Raw genomic sequence first — 17,931 nt, 5'->3', positions numbered from 1 at the left:
GCGTGACTGAGAACCGTGTTCGTTCACAGCATATCATGAGGCAAGGCCGGGAACCCACAACAAATAATACCTCAATTAACGGCCAAGTCTTCCCGAATTTCCTGTCCTTCAAAGGGAGGTACACCATGCAGTCTATATGTGGAAAGTGGGGAGTGTGTTAGCCAACAGGGTCGAGGCACGCAAAGATTTACATACACTTATATACAGCCTTAATTTCTGACGGAGGATTCAGACAGCAGGAGTATTTCAGTGCTGGGACATCAGCGGAGCTCTGCAAGAGCACAGGGTACAGGTGCTACGGAAGGAGATGGGCGCTTTCTGATTTGTAGGGAGGCAAGATCTGAATTATAGCTTTTATGGTCCTAGAAGTATCAGAGGGATGAGAGTTTTGATTCTGGAGTGCCTTATCTCAGTTCAGCTGCTGGAAACAGCTGCACTTGCCTGTGGTTCTGCCACACTGAGCTCCACTTTTTCCAGTGAGATTTTGTTTGTAGGACAGATCTTTTCCCTTTTCTTCTTCCCCTTGTTTCTGTCTCAGTTACAGATGTATTTGACATTTTAGGGGAAAAAATTACTTTTAAGTATTAGGACTAATGCCTATGAATATACAGACATTTGGTTGAGTAGTTAATGTAAAGAGAGTCTCTGAAATACCAGTTCTGCAAGATACAGTGTTCTGCTGCTGGAAGATGGGCAAGAGGGGACCCAGGTTCTGGCAGCTTCCCTGGAGGCGACGGCAGACAAACCCATCTCTCCACTTGGAGCTTGCTTTCTCTTTTTCCTTCTACCCTGACCGCCATCTAAAGATGAGCTAATGGGCAAATCCGTGTTTAATTATACAGGGCTGTAGAAGATTTCCTTTTCAGAACAGGGAACCCTACATCTCCACACACAGATGGAGGGATGCTCGATGCTCCCTCTGCATCCTCTCTTGCCTTGCTGTGGCAGGTGCCAGGTTCCTTTCCCAGGTGGTTTCCTTCCTTCCCACCCACTGCTGTGGAAAGGGTGAGTGCGCTCTGGCCACTACACATTGGTTTGCTGTCCTCCACCATTGAAGTCTCTGAGCGAAGCTCTGCTCCTTAGGAATGTAGAGATGATACTGCCTGGGAAGAAGGAGCAGCGAACACCACCATCTCCCTGCCCAGGTAAGCTAAATCTCGGCTGTTATTTCCTTCCTTGTAGAAACAAAAATCAATTATATGTGTAAGAGGAGTCAGCAAAGAGCACTCGCTGTTCCTCTGCGAGGGAATTACTTGATTCTCATGTTTCTTGGGCTTTCTTAGAAACTTACCTTTTGCTATTTAATTTGAATTCATTCTGGCACCATGTAATTAATAAAATTATATAGCTTAATTATGAAATTAATTCTGATGTACGTACTCGGGTTCCCCTGGGAGATAGACTCCAGCGGTTTGGGATTCAATTCTTCCTTTGAACTGTAGCCTAGAGAGAGGAAGGAATAGCTCAGTCAGTGTGTGCTTGGTGGTATCCGTTGCTCCAGAAAGGAGCAGGCAATGAGGCAGCTGCAGAACCCCCTGGGCCTGAGGACTACGGGACAGAAACAAGGATGGGGAGCATGTCCTTAGACCTTACCTTTTTCCACCTACATTGCTTCTATGATAAAACAAGAGTGAACGCATTTGTAGAAGTGGGACCAAAATTTCTGCAAGCACCAACTTTGACTCTTCTTTGCGAGTCAGTCTCTTTACTGCAAGGGCTTCAGAGCAGCATGCACAAATAGAGGGTTCCTCAGGTGCAGAGGCTGATGGCCATGGTCTGGGATGATGACCTCTCAGCACTTCGCCCCTGAGAGAGCTGATGCCGCAATCCCAGCTCACCATGCTTTATCTGTGTTATGCAATGTGTTACACATCATCCAAATCAGAGGAATGACATTTTAGTGGCACACTTTTCTGTTTGGAGACAGGCACTGGCATTGACTCACTCCACCATGTTGTACCTCAGGAAACAATGCAAGCCACAGGTGCTCCTTCGGTGCTCCCAGAGGACTGCGTTATTTTGTAAAGCAGAAAAGAAAGCCAGTAAATGGTGGCAGAGAGCTACCGCCAAGTCCTAGATCACTTTTAGCCGAGGCCCCAAGTGAGATATTTGCATGGTGACAGCCTTGGAAACACAAGTTTACATCCATGTGAGATGCACTGACTCACAGGGCATCATCAGGCTGGTGTCAGAAGGTTTGAAAATGCTGAACTTCACTCACCACTTAAACATTTGGTGAGAGTTCCCTACAGTACATCTTCTCCCTCATGACCAAGGGCAAAGAGCTGTTTCTTTTCACTACAGCATGACAAGATTAAGGGGATTTAGCTGGGATAATCATCCAAAGAGAAAGCAGTGATCAGGCAATCCTCAAACTGAATGCTCACCAAGGAAGCAGTTGGTCAAAGGAACAGCAGAAAGGCTTACTGGTTTCATAAACTGCATATTATTTTTCTTAAATAAGAAGGAGGAAGGTTTCCTAAATATTAATCAACAAATAAGTTGAGAAAAGAATACAGAATTCAGAGAGAGACAGTAACAAGGTAAGATTAGAAAGTGTGCACGTAATAGAGTAAAATGCTAAGAAATTACTCGTTGCTGAAGCGTTTGTCTCCCACAGCAGCCAGCCACTATCAAACCAAGCATGAAAGCATCAGTGTGTGTGAAGACAGCAGGCAGCAAAGGGGCATCAGTGAAGGTCACCACTGAAATATGACCAGTGCTGCAACGGCTCAGAATGCATACACTGCCTAAGCTGATTGCAGAAGATATTAATGACCAAGCCATAATGCAGAAAAAAGCCAAGAAGATGGGGGGGGAAATACCAGCTCCATCTCCCTCCATCACCATTCATATTTCCATTTAAGCTACATCTAATGCTTCTCCCTTCAGAAGAGGCAAATGCAATTACTTTGAGTCCTTCTGCCTGCATGGCGAAAGCCGCAAATAGTTTTGGGTCAGCAACGAAGTTTGTATTTAGTCTGAGTATGCAACGCCTGATGTAAAGCTGAATTGATGCCTGATCCCCTGCAGGGAGGCTATAGCACAGTGCAGCATCCTTGGGGGACAGAAAGGTTGCTTCTCATTTTTAAATTCATCTGCAGTGAAGGAAATTTCTGCTGCAGGGACTAAACAGATCTGCTAACAGCAGCACTGTATGGTTGCCCTCTGCTTTGCTCATCTCCAGGCATCTGCTGTTGCTTGTCACTAGAGACAGGACACTAAGCTACCTGCTTAGCTTGTACTGGAGCCCACGTGGTTGTGTATGAATGAAATAGGTAAAGAGCACTAAGATTACCCCTGCTTTGTTTACAGCAAGAGCTAGTGATTTCTTTTTGTTTTGCATGAAAATTTCCCTGGCAATGACCCAGATTAGGACAGCCCTAGGGCTGGTGTTGCTTTTTGTCACTGCACACATGGTGCCCTGCAGTGCCTGCACATCCATGCGCAGCCTCCCTGTGCTCGTATCCAAGCTTTGGAAGCAGACCCTTTCTGGACGGGGAATAGGGGCTCTCCACCCTTCCTGACATTGGGGTTTGTGCTAGAAATGCCTCACCCCCAGAGTCAGTGCAGCCAGTCCTCCCCTGCCAGAGCAGGCTGGCCCTGTTGAAAAGCAGGCTGTCAAGCCAGGCTTTAGCTGGTTTTGTCCCCCCTGGCTGAACCTGTTGTCCAGCTTGAGGCTGGCTTGTGCCTCTTGTCTTGCCACTCCTTTGCACACCTGGGATGAGCTCCCAGGCAAAGAGCAGGGGAGATGGCTCCTGGCAGTGTGCGCTCGCAGACAGGAGGCCTGTTTGGATGGGGGAAGGCAGAAGGGTGCTGCTGGCACAGCACTGCCTGAGGCTGGGCACTGGCTCCTGACTGAGGAAAAGGGATGGTTTTGGAATGGGGTGATGCAAAACAGCTCTGTCCAGTGACATCTGCTGACCTGTCTGAGGCCTGGGAATAGATATGATTTTGGCCTGAGGAAGGATGTAAGGCAAATCCCGTACAGGAGCAGCTGCTGCTTCTGAGAGATAAACCCTCTGCCACAGGCGGCACTGTGGGGTGTGGGCAACCGAGGAGTGTTTGAGCTGAAAACACTCAATGCGACCAAACCCCCCAGCTGCAGGTGTGGAGACGCATGAGTGTGACCTGGGGAGGTACTGATGGCCTAAGTCACAAGCAACAGCAGTACATGGAGGGGAAACAGGACACTGTTAGAGGGAGAGAGTGAATTCGGGGCTTAGTCTGGTGTGTGTCGATGGCTGCTCTTTGGACAAATGTGAAGGAGGGCAGTTCAGCAGCCAGGCAAAATAAATCATAGCAGCAGGAGCTGCAGGAGGATGCTTTGAAGGAAGAGTCCACAGGACTGACTGTTTCTTGCAAGCTGATGCTGGGCTGTGCACTTGCGTCTGGTGACCCTGCCCCTCCACCAGTAGCCACAGCCTCCCAAACCTAGAAGAGGAAGAGCTTGTCAGTATCTTTGGCAATGCCCCTTCTTTGCCCTTGCTCCAACTGTGTATAAATGCCTGCAGGTACAGACCCATCAACATTTTCAGGTGGTGCAAACCAGCCTCAAGCAGAGCCCTCTTCTTGCTAGGTTGGTGGGACACAAAGAGAAAAAGAGGAAGAGCAGGGTTAAACTAGAAAGAAAGAAAAAGCTTAATGATGGGCTGGATCAGTTCCTTGACAGACCTCACTCTCTAGCCATGCAGGTGCCTGGGCAGAGGGTGGCTGGGAGAAACGATGGTTCTTTTTACTGGCAATGCTGATTTATGGCAGGTTTCTCTGACACAGAAGTTATAGTCAACATGAGAAAGAGAAAGAAAAAGAAAGTAATGACTTGGACCCATAAGTAGTCTCTCTTTGTCAACCACATGGATCAGAATGATTCTGTTTTTTCCTTTAAATTCTGAAATAGCCAGCATCTTGCCCTCCTGACTGTGTATGTTCCAGTACAGGCTTTAATTACATGGGCACATAACAGTTCCTTAGCAACAGACCGAAGCAACACTTCATCCTGCAGCCCGCACACCACAAACCTCACATGTGCCAGCTTGGTATCCCATATGTACAGTTCCTCCCACTTGGCTTATTTGCAGAAGAGAAAGTAGGTGGATTTAACACCATAGTGAAATTAGATATTAACATGTGCCATTCATTTTAGCAATTATAGTGTATAGGGAAGTTAATTCATAGTTATCTGCCTCATGTGTTTATGTGCATCCACTAAAATCTGTACTGCTTACCCAGGCATACAAAGCTGACATTAGCGCTGTTGGTATGGAAAACCCAAATGTAGGCAATGCAGCACTTTTCTTTTTTCTTTGCCAGTGCAATTACCAGTTCTTGAAGGTTGTGGGTCAGTTGGTTGATCTGTGCTTAGTGTAACAATAAGGTCACCCACCAAATAATCTTCCCCAACTAATTGGGGAGGTGGTCAGCCTCTATGGGCCTCCCTGTTCTGCCAGTCCAATTTAATGTTGTTAATGCCATGGGAATTTCAACTTACTGCATGGGTAGTCTACTGCATGCTAATTAAAGTTCCCTTCACTGATTGTCACAGATGTCCATGCTGATTAAACTTCCTATTCATTTAAGTAAGACAGCAGCGACTACATCCACGCTAGAAACCATTCCTTTGAAGTGACAGTCTGAATTCATCACTTTTATCACACTGGTCTATGCAGGCATTTCAGTTGCTGAGAAACTATTAATGTAACATCCCTTCCCCCACAACCAACCTCTCATTGCATTTAATGCAATCTGTCACTTTCTGTCTCAAAATACCCCTCTACACCCCTTGCCCTAGTGCTGAACCCTTTTCTAAATAATTACACATAAAACTTAAGCTACAGCAGAGAGAAATGCCCCCTCTCTCTGGCTCAGCCTACTGCTGCTGAAGAAGAGAGATCTGTTCATGTTTGGGATGGTGCAGATTTTGATGGTGGCTGCTGACATTGGATTTTCAAGCTAATGCATATGGACTATGCTGCTCATCAGAGCCGGTGCAAGGATTAGTCATGCCCCAGCTTTGAAGCAGGACGTTAAAGGGAATGGTCTTTACAAGGGCCACAAGCACAGCGCTCTCCAGCAACAAAACCAGAGACAGAAAAGACATCTTGTATTGAATGTCCCAGCCTGTTGTCAGAGGGACAGTACACTGTTATGAACTGAGCTGTAGTTTGTGTCATCTGTTTTAAATATTCCTGAGGAAAGGCAATCCTTAAATATTGAACACGTAGAATGTGCAGTTGGTAACTGCTCCTGATTAAGGGTTGTACAAGTCTTGGTCTTGTTGCTACTTAAGCCTCCTACAGCTGTAGGGTCTTTTCCCCTCACTCACCTGTAATTATAAAAATGTTGTCATCTCCATATTGCCAATTTTTAAGGCTAAAATGTCAGAAAATTTGATGGTGCATATTATTTAAGCTCAGCTTAAACCCTCCTTTTCTTACCTGAATGTCTTTCATAAGTACATTGACATCAGAATAATGTCACCTTCTTCACTGATTGCAACTTTAAACTGCTATCCCAACTGTGGCATTCCCAGAATACCTATTTTACAAATGAATTTCTGTAGCTAGAACACTTCTCCTGACATGTAGCTGCCAACATTTTCCAGAGCCCATCTGTTCTGCTCCTGCTCTAGGCAGGAACTTGAGACGGGTGCAAGCACAGATTAATTTTAACTACTAAGATATAAACTACACACCTCACTTATAATTTTAAATACTGTAATTACTCTTTAAAATGAGATTGTTATCAGCAATGTCATGGGCCTGATGAACAGGGTTAACTTTCTTCCTTATTTGGTGGAAAGTTGTTGTTGCCAGACTAGTTATTGGATGATTTAAATGTTTACCTGTATCAAAAAGGCTCAGTCCAGGTTTCCACAAGTCTGTTTCCATTGCTTTCACACATGAAAGAGAAGAAAAATTATTACTGAAAATAATGGAATTACTAGAAATTACAAAGCTGTGTCTCAGTTTAGAAAGGTCGTACAGTGAATCATCATTAACAACTAGGAAACTGGTAAGCCTGGAAACCTTTATGTGCACATTTCAGGCCATATTTAGGAGCCTTGTATCACTGCCTCCAGAGCACTAATATTATTTTGATTTTAAATACACCTCTTTAGATCTGTTTTGGTCTTGTTCCTCTAAATTCCTTTGATACTGGGGCAAGTATACTGACTTCAGTATACTTTTCCTTGGCTTAGATTGTTTTCCATTGAAAATTTGCAAGTACATCTCATCTAGGGATTTTTCTATCCCCTTGACCTCTTCAAATACAAAGAAGTTGTCTACGTTTTGCTTACAACCTGTCGGAAATGGAAAGCTTCATCAAAATCGCTGCTTTCATAAATAGACCCTAAAGTGTCTTTGTTTATGGAGCCTGCTGAAGAGCTTTTCTGAAAAGTGACCTTTTGCTCTGGTTTACAGCCAGATGAAAGCCGTTGCAGCTAACTAGGACAAGAGCAGTACCTCGCGGCAATGATATGATCCTTCACCCCTGTCAGTCTGTCTCTAGGTTTGTTCAGAGTGGTTTACAAAGACCTATATCTCAGGCCCATTGAATCCATACTGCCCCTCCAGCCTGTGTTTTCCTACCCAGAGTGGCAGCTAATGTCTTTGACTAGAGACAGTGGGTCAACCACGATGTAGGATTGGAAAAAGTCATGGGCTTGCCAGTGTCCTCCAGTATAGTGGGAACACTGACCTTGCCCTTATGTTGCCACCCCAGCAACAAGCTATCAGCTGCTTTTTGGGAGGGAGGCTTGTTGCATAAGACAGATGGCTGAATAGGAGGTGTAGTCTCCCTTAGGGCAGGAGAAGCCTCGTCATGATGATTTTTCCAGACCCCTTTCCATCCTTATGCTGAGTCCTGCTTAGACACCCAATAAAGAATCTAAACACTGAGGAAAGTGAAGGGCTTGAAAGTCAGTAGTGATGCACACAGAAGTTTTGCTGTAATTTACTTAGGAGAAGTAAGGTGAGGGGAGGACAGGCCTGGGTAATGGGGAAGGAAACAGAAGGAAAGGCAGGAGGGATATTCCTAGTTTATCATCCACCTGGGTAGAGTCATTTGCCAGAATTCATGCAAAGAAAAAAAGCAGCAACTGGAGCTAGGGGTGATGGTTGCAGATCAGGGGATCCCCACAGAGAAGAGCTGGTGCTCATTTGTTATCGAAGTGGCCAATGTGTCTCCTAAATGCTGTCACTGAGAAGAATACCAGATTTCAGTGACGCTAGCTTGTGAACAGAAAATCTCTAAAGGTGGGATTCACCCTGCTGGGGCAAAGAAGTGTCCAATGACTGAGAAAAGAAAAAAAGATTCATATGAAGCTACTTTGTCCCAGTACAGAAGTGAGAGGGCAGAATAAATCTTGGGATGACAGGAAGTGTATTCGTTTTAAATTGCTGCAACTAGGTCAACTACCAATTGTCATATTGATGGGGAGATTGCTGGATTGGCCTGTATCATCCAGAAAGTCCTACTGCATAATAATGTTCTCTAACCTCAGTGTCAACAACTGCTTCGCTTTCTCCTGTTGCAATACTCTTCCCATGCTTCCCAGCTCTCATCAAAGCCCTCGGGGCCTTGAGAACACCCTCAGGCGCTCCAGCCTCTCCCTCCCCAGGGGATTTGGCTTCCCATGATTGAGGTCAGGTCCACTGCAGCGCAGCTCTGTCACCCTTGCCCAGGCTTGGGCACAATAGTTAGAAAGGACTGTGTGTGAGAAAGGGATGTAGGAACCAGTTACGAGGGCTACCACCTTTGTTGCTTGAGGACAGCAGGTAAACACATACCTTTGTCTTTTCTCCTTGCATCTGTACCTAGTCTTATGTCTTGCTATCCTGATCCTGACCTTGCCTTACTGGTCCAGTGTCCTGCCTCATTTGGTCAGACTTGCCTCATTGCTGGGGACTTGCCTGGTGGCCTGGTTGTTGGCTAGCCCCAGGTACCACCACTGGAAACGCGTTGTTCTTCTTGTTAGGGCTCTGTGGGTCTGCAGGCCTTGTCAGCAAGCACTGCCCTTGTCAACAAGGGGCAGTCCTGTCTGTCTCGCTGGCTTCCATCCCTCACTCTGCTCTGGCTGATCCTGGCCACACATCTCATCTCCTGACAGGTTTTGTTTCTGGTAAAGGGTGGTGAATTGCACAGCCAGGGAGGAAGGAGAGTACAGGAGATGTTTCTACATCCGGTATTAAAGATGAACTCTAAGATTGCAATCAGCCTAGAGGCTTCTGGGAATCATTGAATTATAGAAGCACTCTGTTGGAGAAGACCTTTGAGATCATCAATTCCAATTATACCTGTCCAATCCTAAATCATATCCCTAAACAATTAATCTACCCGTCTCTTAAATACCTCCAGGAATGGTGACCCAACCACCACCCTGGGCAGCCTGTTCCAGTGCTTGATAACTCTTTCAGTGAAGAAATACTTCCTAATGTCCAGTCTGAACCTCCCGTGGCCATTCCCTCTCATCCTGTCATCTAGCATTCAGGCAAAGAGACCAACACCCACCTCTCCACAATCTCCTTTCAGACAATTGTAGAAAACTACAGCAACAGAAGATTCAGGTCAATCTTAGACCTGATGGGCTGTGCAGAGCTGTTCTTTTGTTCCTCATTTTGACTAACAAATGAGGAAAATTGCATACACTGTGGTAGATGTTGATTCCCACGGCCTGAAAAACCGCTCAGCAGAGACTGAACTGTGCTTTGCCCTTTGCATTCAGGAAGCTGCTAGCTGGCATTCAGCATGTGAGGCTTGTTCTGGTCCTCCTCCAGAACAACAAAAACGATCTGTGGTACTGCTTGAGGGCTAATTTGGGGTTGCTAAAACTATGAAAGAGAGCAGAAAATTTGCTGCTAGCAATCTTGCTCACCCAGGTGGGCTGGAGAGCCAGCAGCCCTTCGGAAGGCAGCGATAGGCTCTTGGCGCTGAATACCTGCACGATGCAACAAAGAGGTGAGAGGTTATATGCCAGCAGGTGAGAAGAGAGAATGAAATGGAAATGGGAGATGGGAACTATGCATTTTTTTAAGAAAAGGATTTTAAAATCTGAAAGAGGTGTTGGCAGAAGCAGAGAGTTTTAATGGTAGTAGATGCTGTGCAGTGTAGTTATACACCTGGGCACTGGAACAACTAGTGTTGTATCCTGAGATACTGATCATGCTCAGGGCCTGGAAACACACACCTCCTCCTAGGGTTAGGCTTTCATCCCCCAAAGTTACACTGATACAAAGTTCCCATCTCACTTTGCAATAGCAAAGTAAAAGATCTTTATAAATGTTTTCAGGAATACTATTTTGAGAACAATTCTACTTTTAACTTCTCCCATTGCTTTTTTCCCTTAGAAGTTACAGTATTGTCACAATAACCAGTGCAATACCTGCTGTCACCGCATCCTGCTATGGGTGAAAAACAATGCATTATGTGATTCAGTAGCTGTGAGTGGTGGAACTAGCTACAGGGAGGAATTAGAGAAGGAATTGTAATGTCCTTACCTGCATTGGGTCGTAAAATATTCCTGTTACTTGCAGAAGTGGAAGTGCTTCTGAATACTTTGAAAATATTATATTGATTAGTACATGGAACTTAAATGCAAGGTTTCCTAGTATTATGGCAATACAAACTACTAGTTATTATTAATTTAAGACGTACCTGCATTCTGTCCTCTTCCTTGTGCAGCCTGAATCTGTCCTAAGTAGGCATCAAACGGGAAAAGTGTGGTTTATACCATATTTGGTTCAGAACTACTACTACTTGGGTTTTTCATGAAGTCTTATTGTACAGCTGTACAGCTCTGTCACTATGAATCATACAGTTAATGATTCATAGTGACAGAGTTTTCATCAATGTACTTTCTCAGATGTTAACACTGTGTATTTTGACACAGCTTAAGAAAGGATTGCCTTGCTCTGTGTTATATAGATCAGTCTAAGTAACACTCCCTTCAGTTATGAATAGTACTTGTACAGGTCTCTAGTCTGCATTTAAAAGGTTTGTAGTTACTCCTGTGGTTTGTCTTCCCTTATAACTTCCCTTCTCTCCCTCACATGGGTTATCCACGTTTACTTCTATTTCAGAACCATCTAATTGTGCTGGTTGTGAGAGAAATGTTGAAAAAACAACAACCAACAACCCAAACCAACCCCCCAGACCAGATACTACCCTTTTGGCAGAGAATAAGCAGACACAGCCAAGCAAGCAGACAGTAAATAATGAGACAATGACAAAAATAACGTGAGAGAATTCATGTGTCTGAAATATCTTCACCACAATCTACACAAAAGGCTTTGTTTTAAGGTGATTTGGTTATTAAATTCCCATTGTTCAAAAATACTGAAGGCTCAAAGCATTTGCAGATGAAAACTGCATCTTTAACCATGACTTTCATTTCATTAATTATTCTTAAAAATCTTGTTAACAAATTTATCCTTTGACAAGCCTTTATTCATTAGTTTTCCCAGACGGATTAATTCTAAAGCCTGCTGAAATCAATGGGAATGTTCTAGCTGACTCCTGTGAACACTGGACAGGAGCCAATGAGACATTTTTATCAATAAGATATCATCAATGAGACCATTTTGAATGTTTGTCTCAGAAAACAGGAACTGCTGCTCCTTGGGAACTTGATATTTCAAAATTAGGTGACACCAAATTGCTTGGATTGGACTCGAACTCGAACCTTCACAGGCCGCTAGAAATCCTTTGATGGGATTTCTAGGAGCTGCTCTGAGAAACCTTGTAAACTCCAGAAGATAAAGACATCCTGTTTAAGGAAATAACTGGCTCATCTGCCAAACGGGCAAGGCTTTTGAGCTCTATAACCTTGTAGCTCTGTCTCCAAATGGACTATGGCTGTCTATGCTGAATTTTCAGGCTATGGAAGGAAAAGTTTTTCTGTGCAGCCGTGTTGTAAGGGGTTGTTCAGGGCAAACTTTCCACACAGGAGATTGGTACATGCCAAAGAGGTAGAAGAAAATAAACTCTGAGACTGAGAGCTTCCCTTGTTTTGGGTTTACCACAGCTGAGCCCGAACGAATATGAACACTGGTTAGAAGGTCAGTAGAAACAGAGTACAAGAGGGTAAGACAGAGATTAGCTCAGTATCAGAACTATTTCATGTCACATTTTAAATTCTGTGTCTACCCTACCTTCCACAACCTGGCCTTCTTTCTATGCTCCTTTTGATTGGGCGCGTCCTCAGGACTGTTCACTCTTGCTGCACCTCATATGTCAGCTCAGTGCCTCTGCATGGCACTAAGGATCATGGTTTACCATTGCAATGTTCACAGGAGCACAGGATTTATTCCCAGTCCTCTTCTAGGCTCCAAGCAGCTGTGCAAGAAAGGGTTGCTAGAACAGCTGGGATGGAAGAGGGCAAGTGGGTTTGTGGCCCTTGGGAACATGCTTGGCTAACTGCTGTTGGAAAGAGGCAGAAGCCATTATTGTACCGGAGCATGGCTGAACTTAAAATTGGGCCTAGAGCAGGAGAGAGTTTGCATCCACTTTCAAAGCGCACTGCCATTGCTGCTTCTCCCTCGGGATCATCCATTACCACATACTGCACTGGTGAAGTGCTGCAGTCATTAGCAGGGCAGATAGGAATAACCTGTCAAACATCATGCTAGTTGCATCAGTGATTTTTCATTTAGCAGTTTTTTCCAAACCAAGTCTTAAAGATGGCATTGCATCCTGCTCAGATATTTTTCCTGTTTCTGTATCTTTGACAAACAGAAGATAAAGGAGAAAGAACAGCCAGAGCTGGGGTGGAGAATTTTTGTCCTTGCTCTGATGCTCTAAGTGGCAAGTTCTGCTTTTCTTTTGGCCTTATGAACTTTTGCCGTTATTAGTGACTGGAAATGGAAATACTGGAACTAACAGTAGCCACACGTGTGCTCATCCTGACTGTGCTCTATTTCAAGACTGCTTAGGTATAAGATGTCTTTTGCAGGCAAACTACCAATGCCATGTGAGAAGTAGATTTGTGAGTCCCTGTGAGCCAAGACAGACATGAGAACATTTGATTCTGTCTGGTCAAGCCAAACTCTGGTTAAGGCTAAGGACATCATCAGAAACTCTGGCCTAAGTAATAGAAGTGAGTCCTAAAGGCTCCTCAGACAGACAAAACTGAGAAACTGTTTTGTATATAGTAATCACCTCAAAACCATATTTGTACCATATTCTGTGTTTTTATTTTAGCCAGTTCTCTTTTAGAACCGGGAGGAGATCAGGAGAATTCAGGAAGCCAGATACCAAGTACAGGCAGGCTAGACATGGTCCTACAAATGAAGTCGGTGAAATCAGAAGTTCATCTTCACTGTTCCTCCAACTCACGATAACCTGTCCCTAAGTCTGACCACTTTAATCTTTCGGCCGTTAATTTTTGTTACAAATTTCAGTAAAGAAAATTGTGAAGAAAGATGGATCCAAATTGCAGCGAAGTGGCCATTAAGAGACTCGAAAAAGTGAGTGAGTTTTTTATCTATCTATCTATCTATCTATCTATCTATCTATCTATTTTATTTTGATTAAAGTTTCTATCTTATTAAAGGCAAGTACAACCTTCTCACTGATTTCAGTGTTGCCAGAATTTTACCTTCAACATTCAGCTCTCACTGACTGGGAAACCTCAAATGGGGTTTCCTAATTGCTAGTAAAGACAATAATAGCCTCTTCTGTGCTCAGCCTGTGGGAATAGTAAATAGAAAAGAGAGCAACAAGCAAGATGAGGCTTACAGGCACATTAGGTACTGAATGATGCAGATTCCTATTGAATTTAAATGCCTTTGAATTGTGTTGGCACTTCTGTAAATCCTGCCTTCATATTTGGCTTGGTAAGATTACCTCCTTCAGCCCCTGCCCTTATTCCGGGCTCGCAGATAAATTTGACCTAATGATGCTTTCCCTCAAGAGCTGAATTGCCCAGAAGATCCCTGCTATACGCATGGCTCTGAATTACCCAGAGGCAAGGATGGCTGCGGCTGCAGTTACACGCGTGAGGGCAAAGCCAAGCTGAAGGCACTCAGAAATAGCAACAGAGCATAAAACCTAATGATGGCCCAGCTTCCTTTTCATTCAAAAACAATCATGTCCCTACACTCAGCAACTTGAGAACAGTTGAAAATATTCCCCTTTACTTGACTGCATAGCTGAGAAATTACACGTTGTATGGGAAAACACCTCTAAATATTGCCTTGTAGGCTAGAGTGGGAGCAGCCTTATGGATCAAGATGGAGAGGTCTGAGCAGCTGTCATTCTGCTGTCAATAACGTGAGTGGCATACCAGGAATAGCAATGCATTTATGCCACTCACAGAACCACAGCCTGAGGTTTTCCAAAGAGCATTGGTTTGACATAACTCTGCGTTTCAGAACTTTCAGCCTTAAGTTTAGATAGTCATGCAGTCCTCTGCATCACGTGTCTTGCAACTAAATCAAGTCTCTCTTTGAGAATGTAAGACAGAACGAAGCAGTAGGAAAATACAATTCAAACAGCACACGCTTTGTCTCAAGTGTTGCAAAATGCAGCATTTGTCAAGGATTAAATGCTCAAATATTCACTAGAAAGGCTTCCCCAGAGCTGTGGGTGATCAGCACCTCTGACATTCATGCCAAATGCCTGTTTTTCAGTTTAAATCCAGGCTTGGACTCAGTCATTGTGTCTGCTCAGGCATGAAAGGTTATTTAATCATTACTGCCTTAAAATACACTGTACTGTATACCTTCTGGCACATACTTCTTCACCATACTTACTTGATGCTGCAGCTAACACAGATGAGTATGCTGGGTGGACACTACTAGAACCTGAAAATAAGAGATTTTCATTTTCAGTTATTGAACCAAAACCCCTAATGTTAATGAATAAGAATATATGGGAAAGGAGTGATTAAAGAAAACTAGGCGTGCAAAAATCATATAAGGATTCCTTCCCAGCGTTTTAATCTTTAAAATCTAAAAGCTGTTGCAAAAAAGATATTACAGCTTTCATTTATTGAAAGTTATCCCAAAATTAATACTAAAATGAGTTGTGACTTATTTGTTGAACTCTTAGCCCAGACACACAAATCAAAGAACTATTTGTTGACTCCTGTACCTGAAAATAGTGACAGCATTTGGGAGTGGAGAGCTTACTCCCATATGAATCATTTTATATGTCAGTAGATCACAATATATGTGAAGATGTAATATTCTAGCAGACTAGCTGTAATATTACTGCAGGTGAACTCCCGTCTCAGAGAATTTACATGTTTGTTTATCTATGAAGCACACTAATTTTGTATGTATCTCTCAGGCATAACTCTAACTCTGGCCTATCTGCTAGAATTAATTTTTTTATCCACTCCTAATATTGCTGCATTGAATTACTGATTTCATGATGCACTAAATCGTGGTATATTCAGCTGCTTGTCTTGTTCCTCTAATTTTAGGAAATCTGTAGGTCAGGAAGAAAGTAAAGCAAACATCCATACTACTGACCTATATCTCTGACCCTATGCAGTCCAGGCCGAGTCTTGGCTGCAGCTGCAACTGCTGTGGTTCTGGTTGCTGCAGGTGTTGTGGTTGGCTTTGGCATTGTGGTGGAAGGATCCGTTGTCGTGGTTGTTGGTGTTGGTGTTGTGGTGGCCATTTGTGTAGCTGGTGTTGGCACCGGAGATGTCTGATACTCTTTGCGGACTGCATCCCCTGTAGGGACATTGACACAATCACTGCAGCTGGATGCGTGGCATTCATGGAAGCACCATTACTAGCACGCATTGTTTAAGGCAAATAAGACATTGGTGTTCTCCTCAGGGTGTCTACAGGCATCTGCACTCATGGAGCCATTAGTGCCTTTGTCACTGTGTTGGTGCATAACACAGGTGTCTGTGTGATGCAATATTACACTACCCCGCAGAGGGTGCTGGCAGCAGCCTGTTGTAGCCCAAGTGTTTCCCCTACACTTTCTCTGCTTTACCAGGAACACTTCTCAACCTTACAGATGTCTTACACCTATGAGATGGTTCAACGAGTCAGTTTTGATTTTGCTATCATCTTTCCTCAGTGTATCTAAGCGGTTAGAATGTCCAAATAAATGGGAATCAGCTGACATCTGTAAATAAAAGATGGCCATTTTGTGTCACAGATTGGAATAATATATGTGTTGCTCACCACAGCACTGAAATGCTTTTGGCAGCAAGACAACTTTTAGGTAAAAGTGTTTGAGGAAGCAGGTCAGAGCTGGAGCAGGGAGGGTTAGGGCTTTGGATGAGGGGAGTGGATGAGAGCACCTCTTGGGACGTGCTGACCTAATCTAATTTTGACTGACCTCATAGCTGCTACTACTTTTAAAATGTATCATCTGTTGTGAAAACAGAGACAATTCTGGTTGCAAAATTTGCATCCTAAATATCCTTATACAAAATCATTGACACGCTTACAGTTCTTTCAAGTCATTGTCTTGAAAAGGAATCTTCACCATTATCTCCTCCATCTATCTACAAAAAACTGCCCTAAGATATATCCCATGTTCGCCTTACTTTTGTTCCTCTCCTCCCTGCCTGTGTCCCTGGAAGTAGCCCGGCAGACTGTATACACCAAAAAGGAATAATGTGCAGTCTATTCATTGCTGCACAGCACAAGCTTGTATATTATTGCTGGATGTTCTCCTTTTGGAAAGCATCATCGTGAAACTGTCTGGTGGATTAATTACCATCTAATGCTAGCCAGTGAAAAACTCACATCTTAGACAGTTTTAATGGGATAATGCTGAAAGAGGGCTCAGAAGGAAAACAAAACAACTCAGCTGAAAAAATCAGTGTGAATGGCTCTCTTTAGGCTGAACGGTGCCCTACTCCACACTGCTGCACTAAAAGAAAGAAGACAGAGGGCACAGTGATTCTTCCCCTATGATCTGGTGCTGCAGGGGTGGGGAGCATGGGTACTGGCTGGCTTTCTATCCCAGGCTGCAAGGAGCAAGTAAGCTGGGAGCTAACAGTATTAACAGCAAACCCAAGGAAGCAGCATAGTAAGAGCAGAGAATACATGTTGCCTTGGTGCCTGTTGGCTGGGTTTCTGAAGAAGCTTTCTGGTGGCTTTTTAGGGCTAGCTGTACTCTGTGTTCCTGCGGGCAGGGTGCCCATCTCCCTCACTGCATCTTCAAAGGGTTTGTAGGGCACATGCCCTGTGTAGAAAGTTGCTGAGCGCCATAGCACAGGCTTCGGAAATTCGTGATGTCTGAACTCCCATGAAACACAGGCAGAAATTAAACTGAGAGGGTTTCCTGTCTTCTCTGAATTGGCACATACCCTCCAATAACCATTGCGGGCAGTCACATAATAGGGTTGGTTTGGTGGGAAAGAGTCTGCAGAGAGGAGGCTGGATGAAGGAGGTAAAACTGTATGTGTTACCAGTGTCAAACTGCTTCCTATAAGCATCTACAGATAGTTTAGATTGGGATGGATCCTGCGAAAGCGCACTGAGATCTCCAACCCTGGGGGGGATCTGCAACCCATACCTTGTTCCGATGCTTTTTCTGATGTATTAATGGTATCTGCACTCTTCATAGCTTTTAGGTCTTGTTCTGGCTTTTTAGGCTCTGAAACAAAATTAAGCACATTAGCAAATGCAACTCTGGAAGAAAATAATTTTAAGTCTCCTCTTTAGAATTTATCAGTCCCTGAAGGAAAGTATCCCATCACCTGGCATTAGGTACGTCAGTCAGTCTAATTGGAACTTTCTCACCAAGTGAGAAAAAGTGATGGTTGGGTGCTTCTAGAGATTAGTTATCCCATATTTTTTATGCCAAACTTAGGCATTTTGAATGCCCAGAAACTCCTGCCAATGTCGATAGAATTTCTGAAGTGAGAAATAAATATAGAGTTTTACCCTATATTGTTGATTTTTCCTCTGAGTAGCAACATGTCCTGAGAATCAGGGTCACAGTGTGTGTAGG

The 17,931-nt window shown here is 43.9% G+C and overlaps 1 protein-coding gene across 3 annotated transcripts in view; it reads right to left on the bottom strand.

The window, feature by feature from the left end:
* The window catches only part of VIT (vitrin), a 62,633-nt gene that overhangs the window by 16,763 nt on the left and 27,939 nt on the right, over positions 1-17,931 (bottom strand). For 2 of the 3 annotated variants that reach the window (XM_054063567.1, XM_009559345.2), the window contains exons 7-14: positions 17,494-17,574; positions 15,477-15,683; positions 14,754-14,804; positions 10,657-10,695; positions 10,500-10,556; positions 9,878-9,940; positions 6,845-6,892; positions 1,381-1,443 (exon numbers count right to left, since the gene is read on the bottom strand). In XM_054063567.1, coding sequence (XP_053919542.1) covers positions 1,381-1,443; positions 6,845-6,892; positions 9,878-9,940; positions 10,500-10,556; positions 10,657-10,695; positions 14,754-14,804; positions 15,477-15,683; positions 17,494-17,574 — 609 coding nt within the window. The remainder of the gene's footprint in view (positions 1-1,380; positions 1,444-6,844; positions 6,893-9,877; positions 9,941-10,499; positions 10,557-10,656; positions 10,696-14,753; positions 14,805-15,476; positions 15,684-17,493; positions 17,575-17,931) is intronic. The other variant, XM_054063568.1, reaches the window with a different exon arrangement.

Source organism: Cuculus canorus, chromosome 3 (genome assembly GCF_017976375.1).
Source record: "Cuculus canorus isolate bCucCan1 chromosome 3, bCucCan1.pri, whole genome shotgun sequence".
Lineage (NCBI taxonomy): Eukaryota > Metazoa > Chordata > Aves > Cuculiformes > Cuculidae > Cuculus > Cuculus canorus.
Note: the sequence above shows the minus strand (reverse complement) of the source record. Positions and strands in the feature narration are given on the sequence as shown.